This window comes from Salminus brasiliensis, chromosome 22, assembly GCF_030463535.1.
Source record: "Salminus brasiliensis chromosome 22, fSalBra1.hap2, whole genome shotgun sequence".
Taxonomy (NCBI): domain Eukaryota; kingdom Metazoa; phylum Chordata; class Actinopteri; order Characiformes; family Bryconidae; genus Salminus; species Salminus brasiliensis.
The window spans coordinates 13,237,736-13,254,676 of NC_132899.1; the positions used below are offsets into that span (position 1 = coordinate 13,237,736).

Sequence of the window (16,941 nt, forward strand, 5' to 3'; positions counted from 1 at the left end):
ACAAGTGACGACTCCTGAATGCACTTTTTAACACAGCGCTGAAAGTCGGACCTGGCATGCCACTGTGCGAACTCCCCGCATTCTGTGCTCGCAGAAAAAGGTGTGCCTGGCAGCGAGCAGCACCACGATAAAAATCACAATAGCGGAAGTGTTCTTCACAGCCCGCGTGGCATCAGATCAGAGCGAGGCGCTTGTCAAGCCACCAGCGTTAGCGCCAAGCTCTGAGACAGCCGTAATTTAGAGAGCAGCAGTTACACTCCTGAGGGGGAGGGGGAAATCAGGGCGACTGTCGGCAGCCAATTTTCTGTTGAGGAAGCTTGCTTTCATCACTCCCTTCATCTCTCCCCAAGTAAACAAGTGTCATGAGTGGGGCTTTGGGGCGGAGATGGGGGCCTGAGACTGCGAGAGCAGCCTGATAGCATCGCTTCCTCTCACATCTGTAAAGTGCGAATGAGCAGATCACTGGGTAAAAAGGAAACACGCTTGAGAGCGCTGAGACCGAGAAGAAAGTGAACGGAAGTGCGAAAGAAAACAATAAATCAATCAAAAAGAAATCCCCCCCACCCCCCCCCAAAAAAGAAAGAAAAACAAGAATGAGTCGCTCTCATTCGTGGCATTGTGTTTATGTGATGAAGCAGCAAAGCAGTGCTGACTGGGACTAGTCCATCAGTAGAGGAAGTGTTACACTCAGCAGTGGCCTGGCCTTCTTCCCAGCGCTTTGATGCCTCTCTCTCTCTCTCTCACTCACTCTCTCACTCTCACTCTCACTCTCTCTCTCTCTCTCTCTCTCTCTCTCTGGCAAGTTTCTCTGGCATGACAGCAATCACATGCGTTTGGCCCCAGTCTCGCCCACTGTCCAATCTCATTCCCAATTAAAGTGCCAAAAAGACATGGGGCCGCAATAAATACTGGAGAAGGCAGAAGGGGAGAAAAAACACCCACATGCTGTTTCGAGGAGGATTCTGAGGAGCTGCTATATCGTTAATCCCATCAGTTTCTATCAGTGTGTGCGAATGAGTGTGTTTGTGTGTGTGTATGTGTGTGTGGGAGAGCCTGTGTACTGCCCAATGAATAGGCACTTAAAAGCCCAGCAAGAAGCCATCAAAGCCATTGATGGTCCTTCTCATAAAGATAATTCAGCAGTCGTTGCCGAGTCCTGCGGGAGGCCATATTTATTTCTGTCCAATCAAGGCCTCTGCTGCTGTCCTGTCAAACTAAAGTCCGCACAGCATATTTATTCCTATACCAGTAAAAGCACAGGAAAAATCCATAAATATACCAAGAAAAATGTACCAAATAAAACAACGCCCCCACTTTCATGCATCATGCATCAAGATTCTTTTAGATGCTTTTACCAAGCATCATGCCAACGAAGGAAACAGTCATAGATGAAAGAATAAACATGGAGTGTATGATTTAATATATTAATAAAAGGGTTATTCCGGAGGAATAAAGAAGAGAGCTTTATTAAAACACTGATAAACCATTCTAATGTCTTGCAGCTACACGAAAAAGGTTTTAGAAGACGTTCATTGATTTTACACCTACTTTGCCACAGTACATAGAACACATCCTAGACTCCTCTAGAGGTCATCAAGGATACAAAGGTCAACAAAAGGATATTGATACAGAGGGGATACATGCATTGCCATTCACTACACACAATAACAGCAAATCTGCAGCACCTTTTTGCTAAACACGCACTTGGCACTGGATTGCCATTAGTCAGGGAAAGTACATAAGCACCCTGGCCCTGGTGAGTAGCAAGACGCTCAGAAGTGCTAGTGCTCGGCATGCAATCTGCTGCCTTTTGTGGCTGCAGTTTGATGCGAGGGCAGTAGCTCACGCGCTGTTCCATCAGCACTATTGATGTGAACAAAATCCTATTAACCTTCCAGAACCCTGTGATTCAGTGGGTAAGTAAACAACCTCATGCTCTCCCGTCTTCCCCTTGCCCTCGTTCAACCCCTGCTTACAAGCCCATTCCTGATCCTATACACTTGACTTCACAGGAGCCCATTTGAGAAATAATAATAATAATAATAATAATATCCATCATCGTCATCATCACCAATTGCAATATACCATCTCCTAAACACTGTAAAACTGAATGATTGGTGAGGGCACTGGGTTGGCGTAGTGGTTCTGTATTCCCTGGGGGGGTGGGGGGGGGGGGGTGGAGTCCCACTGAATCCCTTTGGGATGAGACAGTGTGGAGAACTAATCATCCAAAACCACAACCTCATCAATACCACTGTGGCTGAATGCAATTAAATCCTCACAGCACACGTTCCAACATCTAGGGTAAAGAAGTCCCAGACTAGTAGACGCTGTTGTAACTGCAGCAAGGGCGGGCACGTCTTTGGAAGAAACATTGAAAATACTCGAATTGCCTTCCCCACCAATACTTAACTGGCTGCACCATCTTTTAGCAGCAACAACAGCAACCAAACCCTAAGTATAACTGGAGATTAATCTTTCGTATTACTGGGGGGATTTTGCGTATGTTGTGTATTTTGTTTTGCACAATTAGATTAATTCAGCCACAATTACATTATCATACACATTATATATACATTTCTTAGCATCAAACCTGGGTAGAGTACTCCAAAACTTTAATTTTGTTACTTTTGAACCATTAAAAGGTGACTTAGTCTTGTTGAAAAACCCAATTGCTCTTGAGCCTTATATCATAGATTGATGACCGGACATTCCCCTACAGAATTTTCTGGTAGAGAGCAAAATTCATAATTTCATCAATCATGGCAAGGCAAGAGCTTTATTCTAAAATGCTTGGGGCTTATTAAAGTGTTTCTTGGCAAATATGGGACAAGCTTTTATGTTCATCTTGGTTAGAAGTGTTTTTTGCAACTCTACTATGAATACATTTTAGCCAAAGGTCTTTCTAACAGAACACTGACCTTATCTCGGGTGAGCAAGGCCTGGAATTTCCCATTTGGGATCTTTTGTTACTTCCTGCATGAGATGCTGCTGAATTCTTGGAGGAATTTGGTAGGCTGGGTCACTTTACCACACTTATTGTTTTTTTCTATTTGGAAGTATTGACTTCCAATGTGTACTTTACTAGCTTTAAAATCAGGCTGATTTCCTTACTTCTAAAAGTTATTTGATACATCAGATTGCTGGAAAGGTTATATTTGTGTTATTTAGATTCCACAAGGCTGGCAGTAATCAAGCCTAGGTGTGTCTAGTTGAATAAACAAGATTGCCAAACTGTCAAAATGATTAAAAACTGTATTTTGTGTTTTGTCTTGTGTTTTTGTCTTATATTACTTGTTATTATTTATTAAGGGTTGAAAGAATCTGTCTGACAAATAGGCAAAGTTCAAAATCACAGTATACTTTTTTCACACTGTATAGTGTAGAGAAGAAAATGTCACTAGCTGCCCTACAACAAAGCACAGATTTAAAATACACTGACCGATAATGAAACGTGGATACAAAAACATGTCACTGTCCATGGTAATGTTAAATGGGACATTACTTAGCACAAATGTAAACAGAGTACAGAGAGAACATCCAAAAAGAGTACAAAAGTCCTAAATCACTAAATCAGTTCTAACACCTACACACTGTGGACGTGAACGATTGGCGGGGGCACTGGGCTGTGGAGCAGTGGAACTGGGGGATGAAGCACTACTAAAACCCTTTGGGATGAGCCAGAGTGGAGACTGTGAGCCAGAAGTAATCCTCCAAAACCTGGACCACACCAAGACCATTCTGGCTCAATACAATAAAATGCTCACAGCAAATGTTCCAACATCTAGTGTACTAGGTTTAGATGCAGCGAAAGGTGGGACAAAAGGTTGGATAACCAGGCATCTACAAACTTTTGGACATCCACTGTTGTCAAAAACATTTGCCCTTTTAATTTCCACTATTTATGCATATTTGTCATATACATGGTTTTAGAAAATGCACACCCAAGAAGTAGCAGATATGTCTAGAGTCTTGTTTGTGTGTGGACTGAGGCCTCTCCATCAGTGACTAATTCACATATTCAAACAGAGCTGTATTTGCAGTACATATAGACAATCTCTACTCATGCATTCTAAACACCTGGTACTAGTCATTAGCTAATTGTGTGGTTGATGATACATGATTTAGGTAAACAATTGTACACACACTAATGGAGTCACTTGAGCTTCAGTGCCTTGATTACAAAATGCCAAAAGTAATGCAATTACATACATCAGATGACAAGATCACCTGGAATGATGGTTCAATTACAGTCAAGGTTAAAATGTCTGTTCTACTTGTCCACATGTACTGTAACATACTGCACCATCTGCAAAAAGACATATACTGTCAGTCAAAACACACAGAGTGTGTGTACTGAAAGCAATCTTGCTGACATTTTTGCAGACACATCGTCAGACAATCTTGTGGGGTGTGAAAGCCATCTGAATTCTTTAGTGTTTGTCCTAACTACCCAATCAGTGTCCTTGGACAGGAGAAGAGATGAGAAGAGGTAGAGTGAAGGTAATTTTGGATGTTCAGGGGCTTTTCTACGCTTTTGAACAAGAAGTTCTGCACTGGGAACTACACTGTGTGAAATAGGAGAGAGTATATAGCTCTTCCAAAAAGGCCTGAATGAGCTGGATGGCTGAACCTGTGAATAGTGTAAACTACTAAGCAAATACCTGGAAGGCGAAAGAGCGAATGAAAAGTATTGTTGCAACTGGAACAAATCCAAAGCAGAACATTTTCTGGGGTAAATGTAACAATATGGCTCCAACTAACTTTGAAACACATCTACGAATTCATAGTTTTTTTTTTATTCTGACAGCATTTATATAATACAATCAAAGACACAGTGTACAACGAGCACACATGCCCGAAGTTAAGGGCCTCAAGGACCCAGCAGTGGCATCTTGGTAAACCCAGGTCTCAAACCCACAACTAAACAAATCCACAACCCTGTCATCAATAGCCCAGTGCTCCAACCACTGACCACCACTGCCCCAAGAGAACACACCGCATTCAATATTATAACATACTGTTAATATATAACTTGCATATCAGCAGAATTGAACAATACAATATGAACCAAATTAAGTAGAGTATGTACCATGGAGTAAAGTAAATTAAACAAGAAAGCTCACAATCCAGACCAATTATCAGTCAGCTGAAAATGATCAGTTTGTATATTAATGGAAAGTAATTGAAAGTTACTAACATAATGAGCATAGTATATAGTATAGGAAAAAAGCTTGTGGCTAACATATTAGCTCATGGGTTGCATTATTAGACAATATTGCACATTTATAATGTTTAATGCTAATAGGAAAGATAGCATTGAAAATGTTTGTTGTATTAAAAAAAACAACTTTCCATTATATGTATATACCTAATATACAAACACACAGTATTTACTATATAATAGAACTTTAAGTACTGGACAATTGGCTTAAACCTAAAAAAAAAGATAAGACAAACACCAACAGTAGTTCAGGGAGAATTCATTTAAATGGCCGCAGTTGTTTATGTAATTGTAGAGGACATTCACCCTGAACAAGGCCTGCAGATGATATTCTAGGTATGGATTGCTTTGCTTTTAGCTTGTATGCTGACAAGCATTAGATTACTTGCAGTGTCTAAAGCTTCATTTAATGCATTTATTTTAGTGATTTTAGAAGCAACAATACTAGAAAACATAAAACTACATATCAGTAAGCATATATACAGTAGAAGTAAGAAGAATGTGTCATATATATGGTTATGATTAAAAGACTACAGTAAGAAGAACACAGATTTGGTTGCTGTCTTCTCTGTGAACTCCCAACACTGTATGGCTCTGTTCAGTTTCACCAGCAGCTCACCTGATACACTTTATTGTAGGACTGATTAGTTAAACTAGGTGTTGGCACCTATATGGCAACTATAAATTCTGAGCTTTGGAGATGGCTTTGGATAAGTTTACACACATATAAAAATCACAAACTACTCTTTGTTCATATTCTCTGTAATGTTGCCACTCATAATGAATATTAAAGATAGAAAGAAAGAAAGAAAGAAAGAAAAATAAAGAAATACCTGGTGTGACTGTGACTTACTGTTTATTAGCACCTAAGACACACATGATGAGAGAAAAAAACACCATTAATTATTCTGTATCCGTTTGAGCTCATCACTTACTTTCCTATCTCCTCTGTGCAGCACTAAGCAAGTGTTCACCACCGACCTGACAAGAATTGTCAATGATTTCTCTCTTGCTCTGCTGACAATCCCTCTGTGTGTGTGCAAGGGATTTAATTCCACAAGCTGCTCTGCAGTCAAAGGCTAATTTTGTGCTACGCGAATTAGCAAAAGCAACTGAAAAGCTGAGGACGACATAAACCCTGGCTGCCATCTCTCTGAATCCAACTCGCATCTCATTATAATTAAGCAGATACTTCAAAAAATGCAGCTCCCATCCAGTCCAAAATGCAGGGGGTACTCTATATATTACACCACACTTTATCTTGAGGCACACAGTTGAGTTTTTTAGCACTTGCAGCACTCGTTCTGCCTTTGTCAAATAATTATTCCTGCTATAGAACAAAGGGTATCTGTTCACGTTTGCCAATGCCACAGAGAGTGCAGTGTCGGGCCAAGAAGGGCGCTATGTTGTGCCAAAAAGTGTTCACTGAGCAAATGAGTTCGCTATCAGTATTCCTTGCCATGCTGTGCTCTCCCTGTAGTGCCTCTGAAATGAGCACAGGGACTGCGGCTGGGGTAGAACGGGAATCCAAATGGCCAAAACACAACGATGATATTTTTCATGAGTCACTGTAAATGGCCACCACATGGCCAAGGGATATTTTATTGTAGAATGTCTTTTAATTTGTCCCTAAAGCCTTCGAGGAGCCTTTTTTTGGCGTGGTGGGGGTGGGGGGGGGCAGTAATTAGGACACCCTGTGTGCTCCACTGAGGCCGCAGAGAGCAACCGAATGGAAAACATTAGCTACATTGTGGAAAAGAAACATCTGGAGTATTGTGATTCAGAGGCATCGGAAATGAAAAATACAAAGGGGATTACAATCAATTAGGCCTGTTACTAATGCGCCTGTAACTGCAGTAATGGTACATGTTGAGGTTGACGTGCATGGGACTGAGTATACCCGAGAGCCATTTTAGTGCATTAGTCCATAAAAAAAGATAAATGACCAACAGTAGTTCAGGGAGAATTCAATTAAATGGCCGCTGTTGTTTATGCAATTGTAGAAGGCATTCACCCTGTACAAGGCCTGCAGACGATATTCTAGGTATAAAGGATTGTTTTGCTTTTAGCAAATGATGATGAGCATTAGAGGAATATCATGAGCATATCGTATGATGAAGAACATTAGAGGAAGTGTCTACAGCTTCATTTAGAAGCGCAGTCAAACCAATTTGTCTCTACATATTCAACATATGATATTATTTGAGTTTATTAAAAGTGTATATATACAGTGTATATATTCAGTATCTAAAGAACAACCAGTAGTCTAAAAAACACAACCAGTAACATTTACCCAATCATTCTGAATGACAAACAACAATAATACTGTACCACAGCATCATTTCCAAAATTTGATCAGGAACAAAAAAAAAAAAGACTACTTAAATACTAAATTACTTAAAGACTACTTACTACTAAAATATTCCATTACATAGGTCAGCAGATGCACATGGGCTTGTACTAATCAGTGCTAGTATATAGTATGTATAGTAACCAGAACTATAAAGTGAATATAGCATGCAGACTCAATAATGGTAACAGTAACTGAATCTTAATCATGTGTCTTGGTCATGTGTAATATCTTCATATATAAAGTGTTTTGCAAAGGTAAAATTAAAAAAAAAAGAGGGCTCAAAAGTTTGGGCGCCCAGGTTTCCACAGTTTAGGATTCTTGTTTAGTGGATTTTCTTCTTTGTAAAAGGCTTCTAATGCTGTGTAATTCTAGGGCCATCTTGCATCCACAGAGTGTCAATGATTTTAGGTAGAGTGACTGTGATTTAACTGAATCCATTCTTCCCTCTCCCAGTGAAATGTTCCTCCCATCACTGCCTGCAACACAAGCCCAAAGCATGATCGATCTTCTTTTTTGCTTAACAGATGGAAATGTGTTCTTTTCAAGATTTTCTTTTCCCCCCAAACATACTTGTTCTGACACAGTAGAGACGTGCACCACCACTCCAGAGTTTACTAAATCTACCTTAAGATTTGCAGTCAAACAGGGGTTTGGGTTTGCCTTTCTAGCAATTCTATAAGCAGTTCTCTTAGGTCTCTTAAGTCTTTTAGGCCTTAAATTGAACTCTTTTCCTGATAACTATTAACATCCTAACATTATAGCATTAATAACATCATGAGCAGCTACATGATTTTTTTCTTTTTCTTTTAGCCTTTCTGAAAGAAGGCATCCTTTATTTAAATGTTCAGAATGCTAGGTAGCTGCTAGAAGGGGTCCACAGCTGTTGATTGTTAAGACTTCGATTTGAACCGATTTAAGGAGTCATCTTCAAATCTTAGAACTTTGCATCAATTGGCCTTTCCTAACAACAGACCAGCCATAGCCCCTACAAGCTAATAAAGATCTGAGTCCATGGTAAACCTTTTTTTGAGAGCTTAAATCTTGAAAAGATTGCTTGCTTTTCTTGTTAACTCCAAAACTGTAATCAAAGCTAATCTTTCTTTAAAATGTAAAAAAAAATTGCTTGTGAATAGATAAGTGAATTGATATCTATTTCAGGGGTACCCAAACTTTGCATGCCACTGTCCACTGTATGTAACAGGTTAAACAAATTACACCTAGAACAGACAAAGGTAACAACTGCTTAAGTAGACTCGTTCAATTCCTGATTACACAACAAGCACTATGTGCAATGATGATGATGATGATGATGATCTTTCCTACTTCAGATCCCTCAGGATATGTATATGTGAACACAATACACCTCATATTAATGACCTACCAATGCAAGCTCTTGCTGTTTGAGTGTATGTTTACCCCAGCGATTAACACAATTATTTTATATAGATCCCATAAGCCAGTGTAGTCTGTTGTCTGTCAAATACCAATTAGCTTAGGGACGTTTGTGTGTGCGTTGGCTTTATGAAGTCATCTTCTTTCATTGTGTGTCTTTGTCTTGGATGTCTTCTTATGGATTTAAAGCTCACATCTGAGAGAGCCAGGATGAATTGGAGGATTTTTTCCATAATAAAGGACACAGAAAGTCTAATTATGGTTCTGTCAGGGGATTTTATACATGGCGGCGATGAAAATGGGATCTACATTATTATAGCGTCTCTTCCTGATCAAAAACAGCATCAGCGGCCCCTCTCTGATTCTCTTTTTTAGGATTTTTAGTGTAATATACTATTTGCTCTCAAAATGTATCCAAAACAGAAACCCTCCTGCACTTTGTCATTTTGGGCACCAAAATAATGATCAAAATAATGGTATAAGCTATACGTTACAGAAGATGTTCAGGCTCAGTTATCTGTATGAAAAACATATCATTTTCTGCTGCTGATCTGCTTTGTAAAAAAAACAAAAACAGTGAATATGGTGGGATGTGCGCTGACCAAACAATTTTAGGGGATCTCCAGGAACACAATGTGTTCTTATCAGAAGCTCCAAAAGATACAATGGCAAACAAACATACACATACTTCGCAATGAACCTGGAAAGACATAATCTGCAAAGAAACCACTTAATGCAGCTCCGGGTGTCATTTGAAGTCTCAAAAACTGGTTCGTCCCACATTACAGTTGTTGGTATGAGTCTCAAGTTGTCATCTGTAAATATGTGGAAAAATAATTAGATCTTATCTGAAGTTATTTATATCTGCTTTGGCTGGCATGCACGCTGTGGCCCTCTCTCTCCCTGTCACTCTAGAGAACATGGACCCGTGAGATAGAGCGCGCAAACATTTTATTAACCACATGCTAATGAGCTCCATGCTAATGTTTGCATACATTACTGCCTGTGCACTGAAACCTTAGACAGTGGAGCCAACCCCGTTTTCTCTCTTTGCTTGGCAATTTGTGTTATTGTTTGTTTAGACGTTTGAGTCATTCTTGTCAAAAGACGATTTATCTTTGGGTTTACTCGACAGGTCAGAGGAGGTTAATTAAAAGTCCTGCCCTTGAGAGATCACACCAAGCCTACTGGAAATACAGTATCGTAATATCGTATAGTGCATGCGTGATAGAGGGTGTTTATTTGTGTTACTACTCACAGTTACTCTAGAAAAGACTATGTTATTCTAAGTTATTACTAGACTTAGGTCATGTCATGTATCATGTCAGTCTAAGCACAAGCAGAATGGCTCTGCCCGTGCTGACACACGAGAGAATGTTTCTAGTCCATAAAGAAACACACAGGTGGTTTCGACTTGAACCAAAATACCGAAAATGACTCTGCCTGTACTTAAAAACACACTAAAATAAATGTGAGTCAGGCATAACCTCTACAAACCTGGCTCCATCTTCACCTGCTGTTGTGGTGCAGTATAAAACATCTTATGAAGCAACAGCTCTATTTCCTCATGGTGAATATGCAAACAATGCAGACAATAAATACAAGCAAGGAGTGGATCATCATTTAAAAAACAATTCAAATATGTAAATAAGACTCCAGTACCAAGTATTCACATTTCTGATGCAGAATCACAAAGTCAGAGTCAGAAAGTAGCACCATATTCAGAGTATGAAATTCCAACCTCTAGTAAGTAGAAGTCAAAATAAACAATATTAATGTATAGGCACATCACTGCAGAAGGATGGTACATTATACAAAGGTTCTGTATGCCCCTAACCCGTGGTCTAGCTTGCTGACAATATGCATCACCAGCCACCTACGAAAAAAGAAAAATGCAGATGAAAGACTTGAGTAATGCACTACTGTGTAGATTACACAATTGTCTATGTATAATGGACACCTAATGTAATTTGATGATAGGAAACGCTGATAGTGTGCGATGACGCAGTCTCTAAAATGAAGTATGAGCCACTCAAATTATCTGAATCTTGATAACCGAGTGGAGAACAAAAAAAAAGAAAAAAGAAAAATACAGCCAATTATAGCTTGCATTCAGCTGTAATTACTCTAATCATAAAATTGTGGTCTCCAATGTTTCCCAAACCACTAACATAATAAAAGCAATGTTCCTTTTGGTGCCTCTTATAGTCCAATGACTAATTTTGTTGCTTTATAATGATTTTAGTAAAATATTCATGGCAAAATGAATAACTGTTGTATAACGATCTCGGGACCAATCCGTTATTTCTGTCCAACGGGACGTGTGCAGTTCCGAAGACGGCCTCTTCAGGTAGCGTCTTCAATCAGGATAAGAAGCATTGCAATCAGTTTGAGAGGAAGCAAGTACACAACTACTCTTGTTGCTAAGAGACAGGTGCAAAAAAGAAAGTTTTCTTTGGGAGAGGTGGTTATTTGTGGTCAGGTCAAATGTTTCTGAGCTCATAAGCAGGCTCTCATGGGAGAAAATTAAACAACACACTTAAAATGAACAGAATTAATAACTAACTGTACAAAGCTATTCAGCATTCATTTACCATTTAGTAATGAAAGTAATGTATAAAAAAGTAAAAAAAAAAAAAAAAAAAAAAAAGATTTTTTATTATAATTAAATAATAAAGAATAATTAAAACAAATATTTCCACTTTGAAAATAAATCTATAGTACTTTCTACAGAAATGTATAAATGGGAAATTACCCTACTCCAAAGAATATACTTTTAATAGAATTTCTACTCTAAAGTAAATACCTTCATATACAAAGGAAATCTTTACACTAAGTCCTATTCTAGAGTAAATAACTAGTAGAATTAGTACTCTACTTATTAGGAATTCTAGTAAATAGTAGTAGCAAGTAGTAAATTACATCACCCGAATTTCTACTTGAAGAGAGAAAGAGCTTCAGTAAAACAGTAAATAATCAGTAGAATCCCTACACTAGAGAACATTTATGTAGAATAAATAATCTAGACTAAACAACTTCAGTAGAATTCTTGTAATTCACCAGTACACTTCCTACTCTGGAGTAAAAAACTTAATAAGTAGAATTCATACTATAGAGAAAATAAGTCTCTTATCACTTTGTAAGTTTTTGAGTTGCTGTGGTTTCCTAAACACTTCCACTTTCCAATAACACCACTCACAGCTGATGGTGGACGATCAATGAGGAAAGAAATAGTGAAAACTTTTTCACTATTGTTTGTAAAGGCAGACTGCATGGCTAGGAGCTGGATTTCATTCATTTTACAGAGCAAATTGAAACTGCATATATGGGCACACACTCAGTAATTTAAAACAACCATTTTTGGGCTTTCTTTTTTTCAGCTTCATTCTGATATGGACACAGAGGACGGCTCTGTGAAGTATGTTCTCACAGGAGATGGAGCCGGAACAGTTTTTGAGATTGATGAGAAGTCTGGCGACATCCACGCCACCAGAAGACTGGACAGAGAGGAGAAGGCTTCCTACACGCTGAGTGCTAAAGCAATCAACAAAACCTCTGGACAGGTCCTGGAGAGGGCCTCTGATTTCGTCATCAAAATCCATGACATCAACGACAACGAGCCAAAGTTCAGTAAGGACACGTATGTGGCCAGTGTGCCCGAGATGTCCAGTGTCGGTGAGTTTGCCCTCATGGTCAGATATTTATCTATTGTAATTTTCTGTGACTGATAGCAGCTGATGGGTTCTGACTGTTTGTAAATGGGTGCAGCACTGTGTTTTCTGTGATGCACTTAAACTGAAGTACATCTTATTCAACAAGAAAAAATGCATCAACAGCCCCATTGAATTTACACATCAGCTATCCGGTTATTGGATTTCACTCTTGAGGAAATGTGCCTCTATGAACAGACCTCATACCATGTAAAAGAAATGTGTCTACTAAGAAGAGTCCTGTAAATAAAACATCCTCATAATCCAGTTGGGAATAGACTTTTGACCTCATAAAAGATTACTTTCTTCACAGTACAACAGCATGTGTGCCCCTGGAGGAACAGGTAATGTCCTCACCACTAGCATATTCAGAGCAAAATATTGCTATAAAGCTGAGAATGCTGCAGTTTGTAGGTACAAACATATATCATTGCCATCACATAAAGGCCTTGTATATCCATTTTTGCTGTTTTTCACTTGACAAAATATGATAATATGATAATATCACATTGTTTTTTTTTTTGTTGTTTTTTTTTTGCATAACAGCGACAATATACACATTTTCAAGCCACCTAATTGCTGCCATTAAAACTATGACAAAAACTAAATTCCAGACCATTTGCTTTAAGGAACAGAAATTTAACTTCACCCTGTTTTAATTAATCTTGTTATCATCAATAAATTTTACACCTATCAAGACAAACAAACTTAATCAAAGCAGATGAATACAACAAAGCTCGGAAACCCATTCCTCGTTATTAAGCTCCAAATTAACCTGCAGCTTTATCTCAAATGAATCAGAACTCATTTGCAGATGAGATAAAGCATGGCGGGCTGTTTTGATCAGAGATTTTGGGCTATAATAACATAATCACTGTTCATCTTAATGATCATGACCAGCAAATGAATCAACAGCCAAGAAAAATTAATCAAAGTTAAATGAGAGAGTCATGCAAGCATGTGGCAAGTCATGTGTTTTCTATTTTCAACTCCCGAAACTCAGTCAGAGCTTTAAACCAAGGACTTAATCGGCTCTTGCACAAACTCTGTGCATTGCAGAATGGTATGATAAATAAAATCTTGTTAACATGAATTAAAATCCATTAAAAAATGGAATAGTGTGTAATTGTTTCATATAGTTGAGCCGCTTGCAGTCATGCTACTTAACTGATCTTCTTGAGTGTGAGGCAATGAGCACCATAGCTGTTTCATAGCAGCTACCTTTAAGAGTGCTCTACCCCATCCTTTCAAAAATCTGACTTTTAGTTGAGGTTGAGGTTTATTGAGGTTTATTTGCATGACAGGAAGTCACACATACATACATACATACATATATATATATACACACACACAGAGAGTAGGCTGAGGTAAAAGCAGCCGTCTTAATGGACCTCTCTCTGGCTCCCTAAGGCTGTGGCACTTGAAACCCTCCATGTCTCTGTCTCTCTCACCCTCAAGCCCCTGCTCTCCCTTTCATTCGTGTATTTCTCTGCGGGGTTCAGAGTTACATCATCCACAGCACTCTGACTCTAAATGGGACACTGCATTCATTTGCCACCTCGTTTCTTTCCCTCCCTCCTTCCCGTCCCGCTCCGTGTTGAGAGGATTCAAACACACAGCATGTGTCGAGTCGAGGGGGTCACGGGTGGCACTCGCGTTTAAGCTGAACAAACCGGCCATGTGTCGTGAACGTGCTCTCTGTTAATCAGGCCTGGCCATCCGTGAAGAGTGAGCCTCGGCTCGCTCCATGTTAGCCCAGCGCCATCAGACTGCGACAGATGTTTCTGCGTTCATTAGTATTCTCAAAGCCGGTCAGAAAGTGAACGCCACTCAACGGAGGTCTCCGGGATGCCAAGGACAGTGTGGATAGGTGGCACAGACAGCATGTGCGCAAGGCCCACCTTCAGAGGCGAGACGCGAGAGGGCTAGGTCACCTTTAAAGTCCATTCCCCGAGTAGGAGCAAAGTTATTAGCCATACAGAAATGGAGAGAGAAAACAGAGATACACTTGAGCGGATACAAGCAAGGCGTGACTGCGACAAATACCATTTTAATAGCCAAATGGAAATGAGTGGAGTTGGTCTTCACATCAGGGTCTTCAGAAATGCCTTCACAAGATATCAAATCTTTTCATTGTACCCCACCTCCCTCCTCCCTTTCTGGCCGTTATTGCATTCCTATTAATAATGATGGAATTTTCCCTCTAATTGTAATGTCTAGATACAGCAGTCGTCTAAAGCAATTGTTGAATAGAAAATGAAAGTCTAAAAATGTCATGCTACAATAATCGGAAATAGCCTACTTTTGGTTTAATTAGGCTAATTATAATGTTTCTTTGAGCAGATCAGACCCTGTTATTCGAGTTCGATGATCTCTAGCAGTAAAGAGTATCAGCAGAGCGTAAAAAGGATGGGTGACCCAGTAGCTGCAGAAAGAATATGGGGAAGAATGTGACTATCAAGGAAATGTCCATCTCACAGCAATGTTGAAGTAATTATGAGATTATGATTTAGATAAGAAACACCACGAGATAAGCTGAACCGGGATAAAAGAGCGAGTGATCTAGCAACGGCTCGCCTTCATCACTGCTCACACTGGGGGGTTCACACACATTTACATGTTTTAATTACAACTCAAAGGGTGTGCACATATGCTGGATTAACACTGTGAAGATATGTTTTCACCAGCGAGGTTGAGGATGTGGTGGGTTTGGGCTTTAATTACTGTTGTTGTTATATTGTGTCACTGTCATATCACATCCTCACACTTGTTTGTTATTTTCTTCTTTTTTTTTTCATTTCAGGATGAATGGACAAAAGAAATAGTCCAAAAAGACTAAAGACAGAAAAGCACTAAAATATTGTAATTTTTGTCATTAATAAACTCTTAACCGACTACTAGTAACATAAATGCATGTTATGTTACGTTGCATATTCAGATGCTTGCTATAGGTTGCTATCATTGAAATAGTTAAGCACCTGAATACACTGAAGTCAATTTCTTAATGATGTGCTGCTGCAAGTACATTACTTACATTAAGTACCCTGGCCCTAATCTTAACCTTAAACCTAATTCTAACTCCAACCTTAATTCAAAACCAAAACCCTAATCCTGGCCCTAATCCTAATACCAAAACATAATCTTAAAGGTTGTTGTACACCGGACGCGCCGCACAGCGAAGCACAGAAGTGAGAGCGCCTATAAACACTCTACATGTGAGCTCCTGATCAAGTTCAAACTGACTTTTAAAAGCTCACGTTCAAAATGGTTTGTGATTGTCTTTAAAAATCTGTGACTAGTGGAATAGTTCTGGGTATTTCCTCACTTTGTTCTCATCCATCACCCACCAGGGAGTTTCTGGGGAGGAAGACCTGATGTCAATAAGCTATAGAGAGCCAGTGTACTCCAAGTAAAAAGTTTCTTTCAAACATTGGAATTCTTGCATTAAAAACACTGGCCCTAATCCTAAACCTACCATTATGCTCACCCCAAATTCTATGGGTAAAAACATACTCTGCTCCTAATCCTGACTCAAACTTTAACCAAAACCTAATCCAGTTAATAGCCAGTTGTATCATTTTGTCAGAAGCCTGTCTATAACAGCTTGTTGAGGATGTTGAGATGGTGTGTATTACACCAGTTATATGTTCAGTGTCATCTCAGGGTTAATATCTACAGTTACGAACATAGACATTGTTTTTTTAATCTGAAAATGTCCACTTGAAACAATGCATCACAGCAAAGCATACATCATCATGTGCAATTAAATGAACTGTGCTTCAATTACTTTAACCCTTCTTGTTGTTTCTTCCTAATTCTGTCTCTTGCTCTCAGGTCTTTTGCTCTGTATGACAGAGAGAAGTTTTCATGACCCTTTTTTCTCTTTCTTTACTTCATCTCTCTGTTAGGTGCATTTGTGATGAGGGTAACAGCTACAGACGCTGATGACGAGTCTTATGGAAACAGTGCTAAGCTTGTGTACAGCATACTACAAGGACAGCCCTACTTCTCTGTGGAACCCGAAACAGGTAATGTACAAAAGAACATAATAAAGTGACTGATAGTGTACACTTTTCAGTCATTTTATTAGGAACACAATACTTATACCGGGCAGGGCTTCCCTTTGCAACCTTAATCTTCTTCATGGCGCGGATTCCACAAGATGTTGGAAACATTCCTTTGGGGTTCTGGGTTATGTTGACATGCTTGCATCATGCAATTCCTGCAAGTTTTCCAGGAGCAAGTTCATGCTGTGACTCTCC

The 16,941-nt window shown here is 39.2% G+C and overlaps 1 protein-coding gene across 4 annotated transcripts in view; it reads left to right on the forward strand.

Moving 5' to 3' along the window:
* Window positions 1-16,941, forward strand: part of cdh10b (cadherin 10, type 2b (T2-cadherin)) — a 68,725-nt gene that overhangs the window by 35,200 nt on the left and 16,584 nt on the right. For 3 of the 4 annotated variants that reach the window (XM_072667198.1, XM_072667200.1, XM_072667199.1), the window contains 2 exons: window positions 12,350-12,644; window positions 16,588-16,707. The exons of the other annotated variant lie outside the window; for it this stretch is intronic. In XM_072667198.1, coding sequence (XP_072523299.1) covers window positions 12,350-12,644; window positions 16,588-16,707 — 415 coding nt within the window. The remainder of the gene's footprint in view (window positions 1-12,349; window positions 12,645-16,587; window positions 16,708-16,941) is intronic. 4 annotated transcript variants of the gene reach the window in all.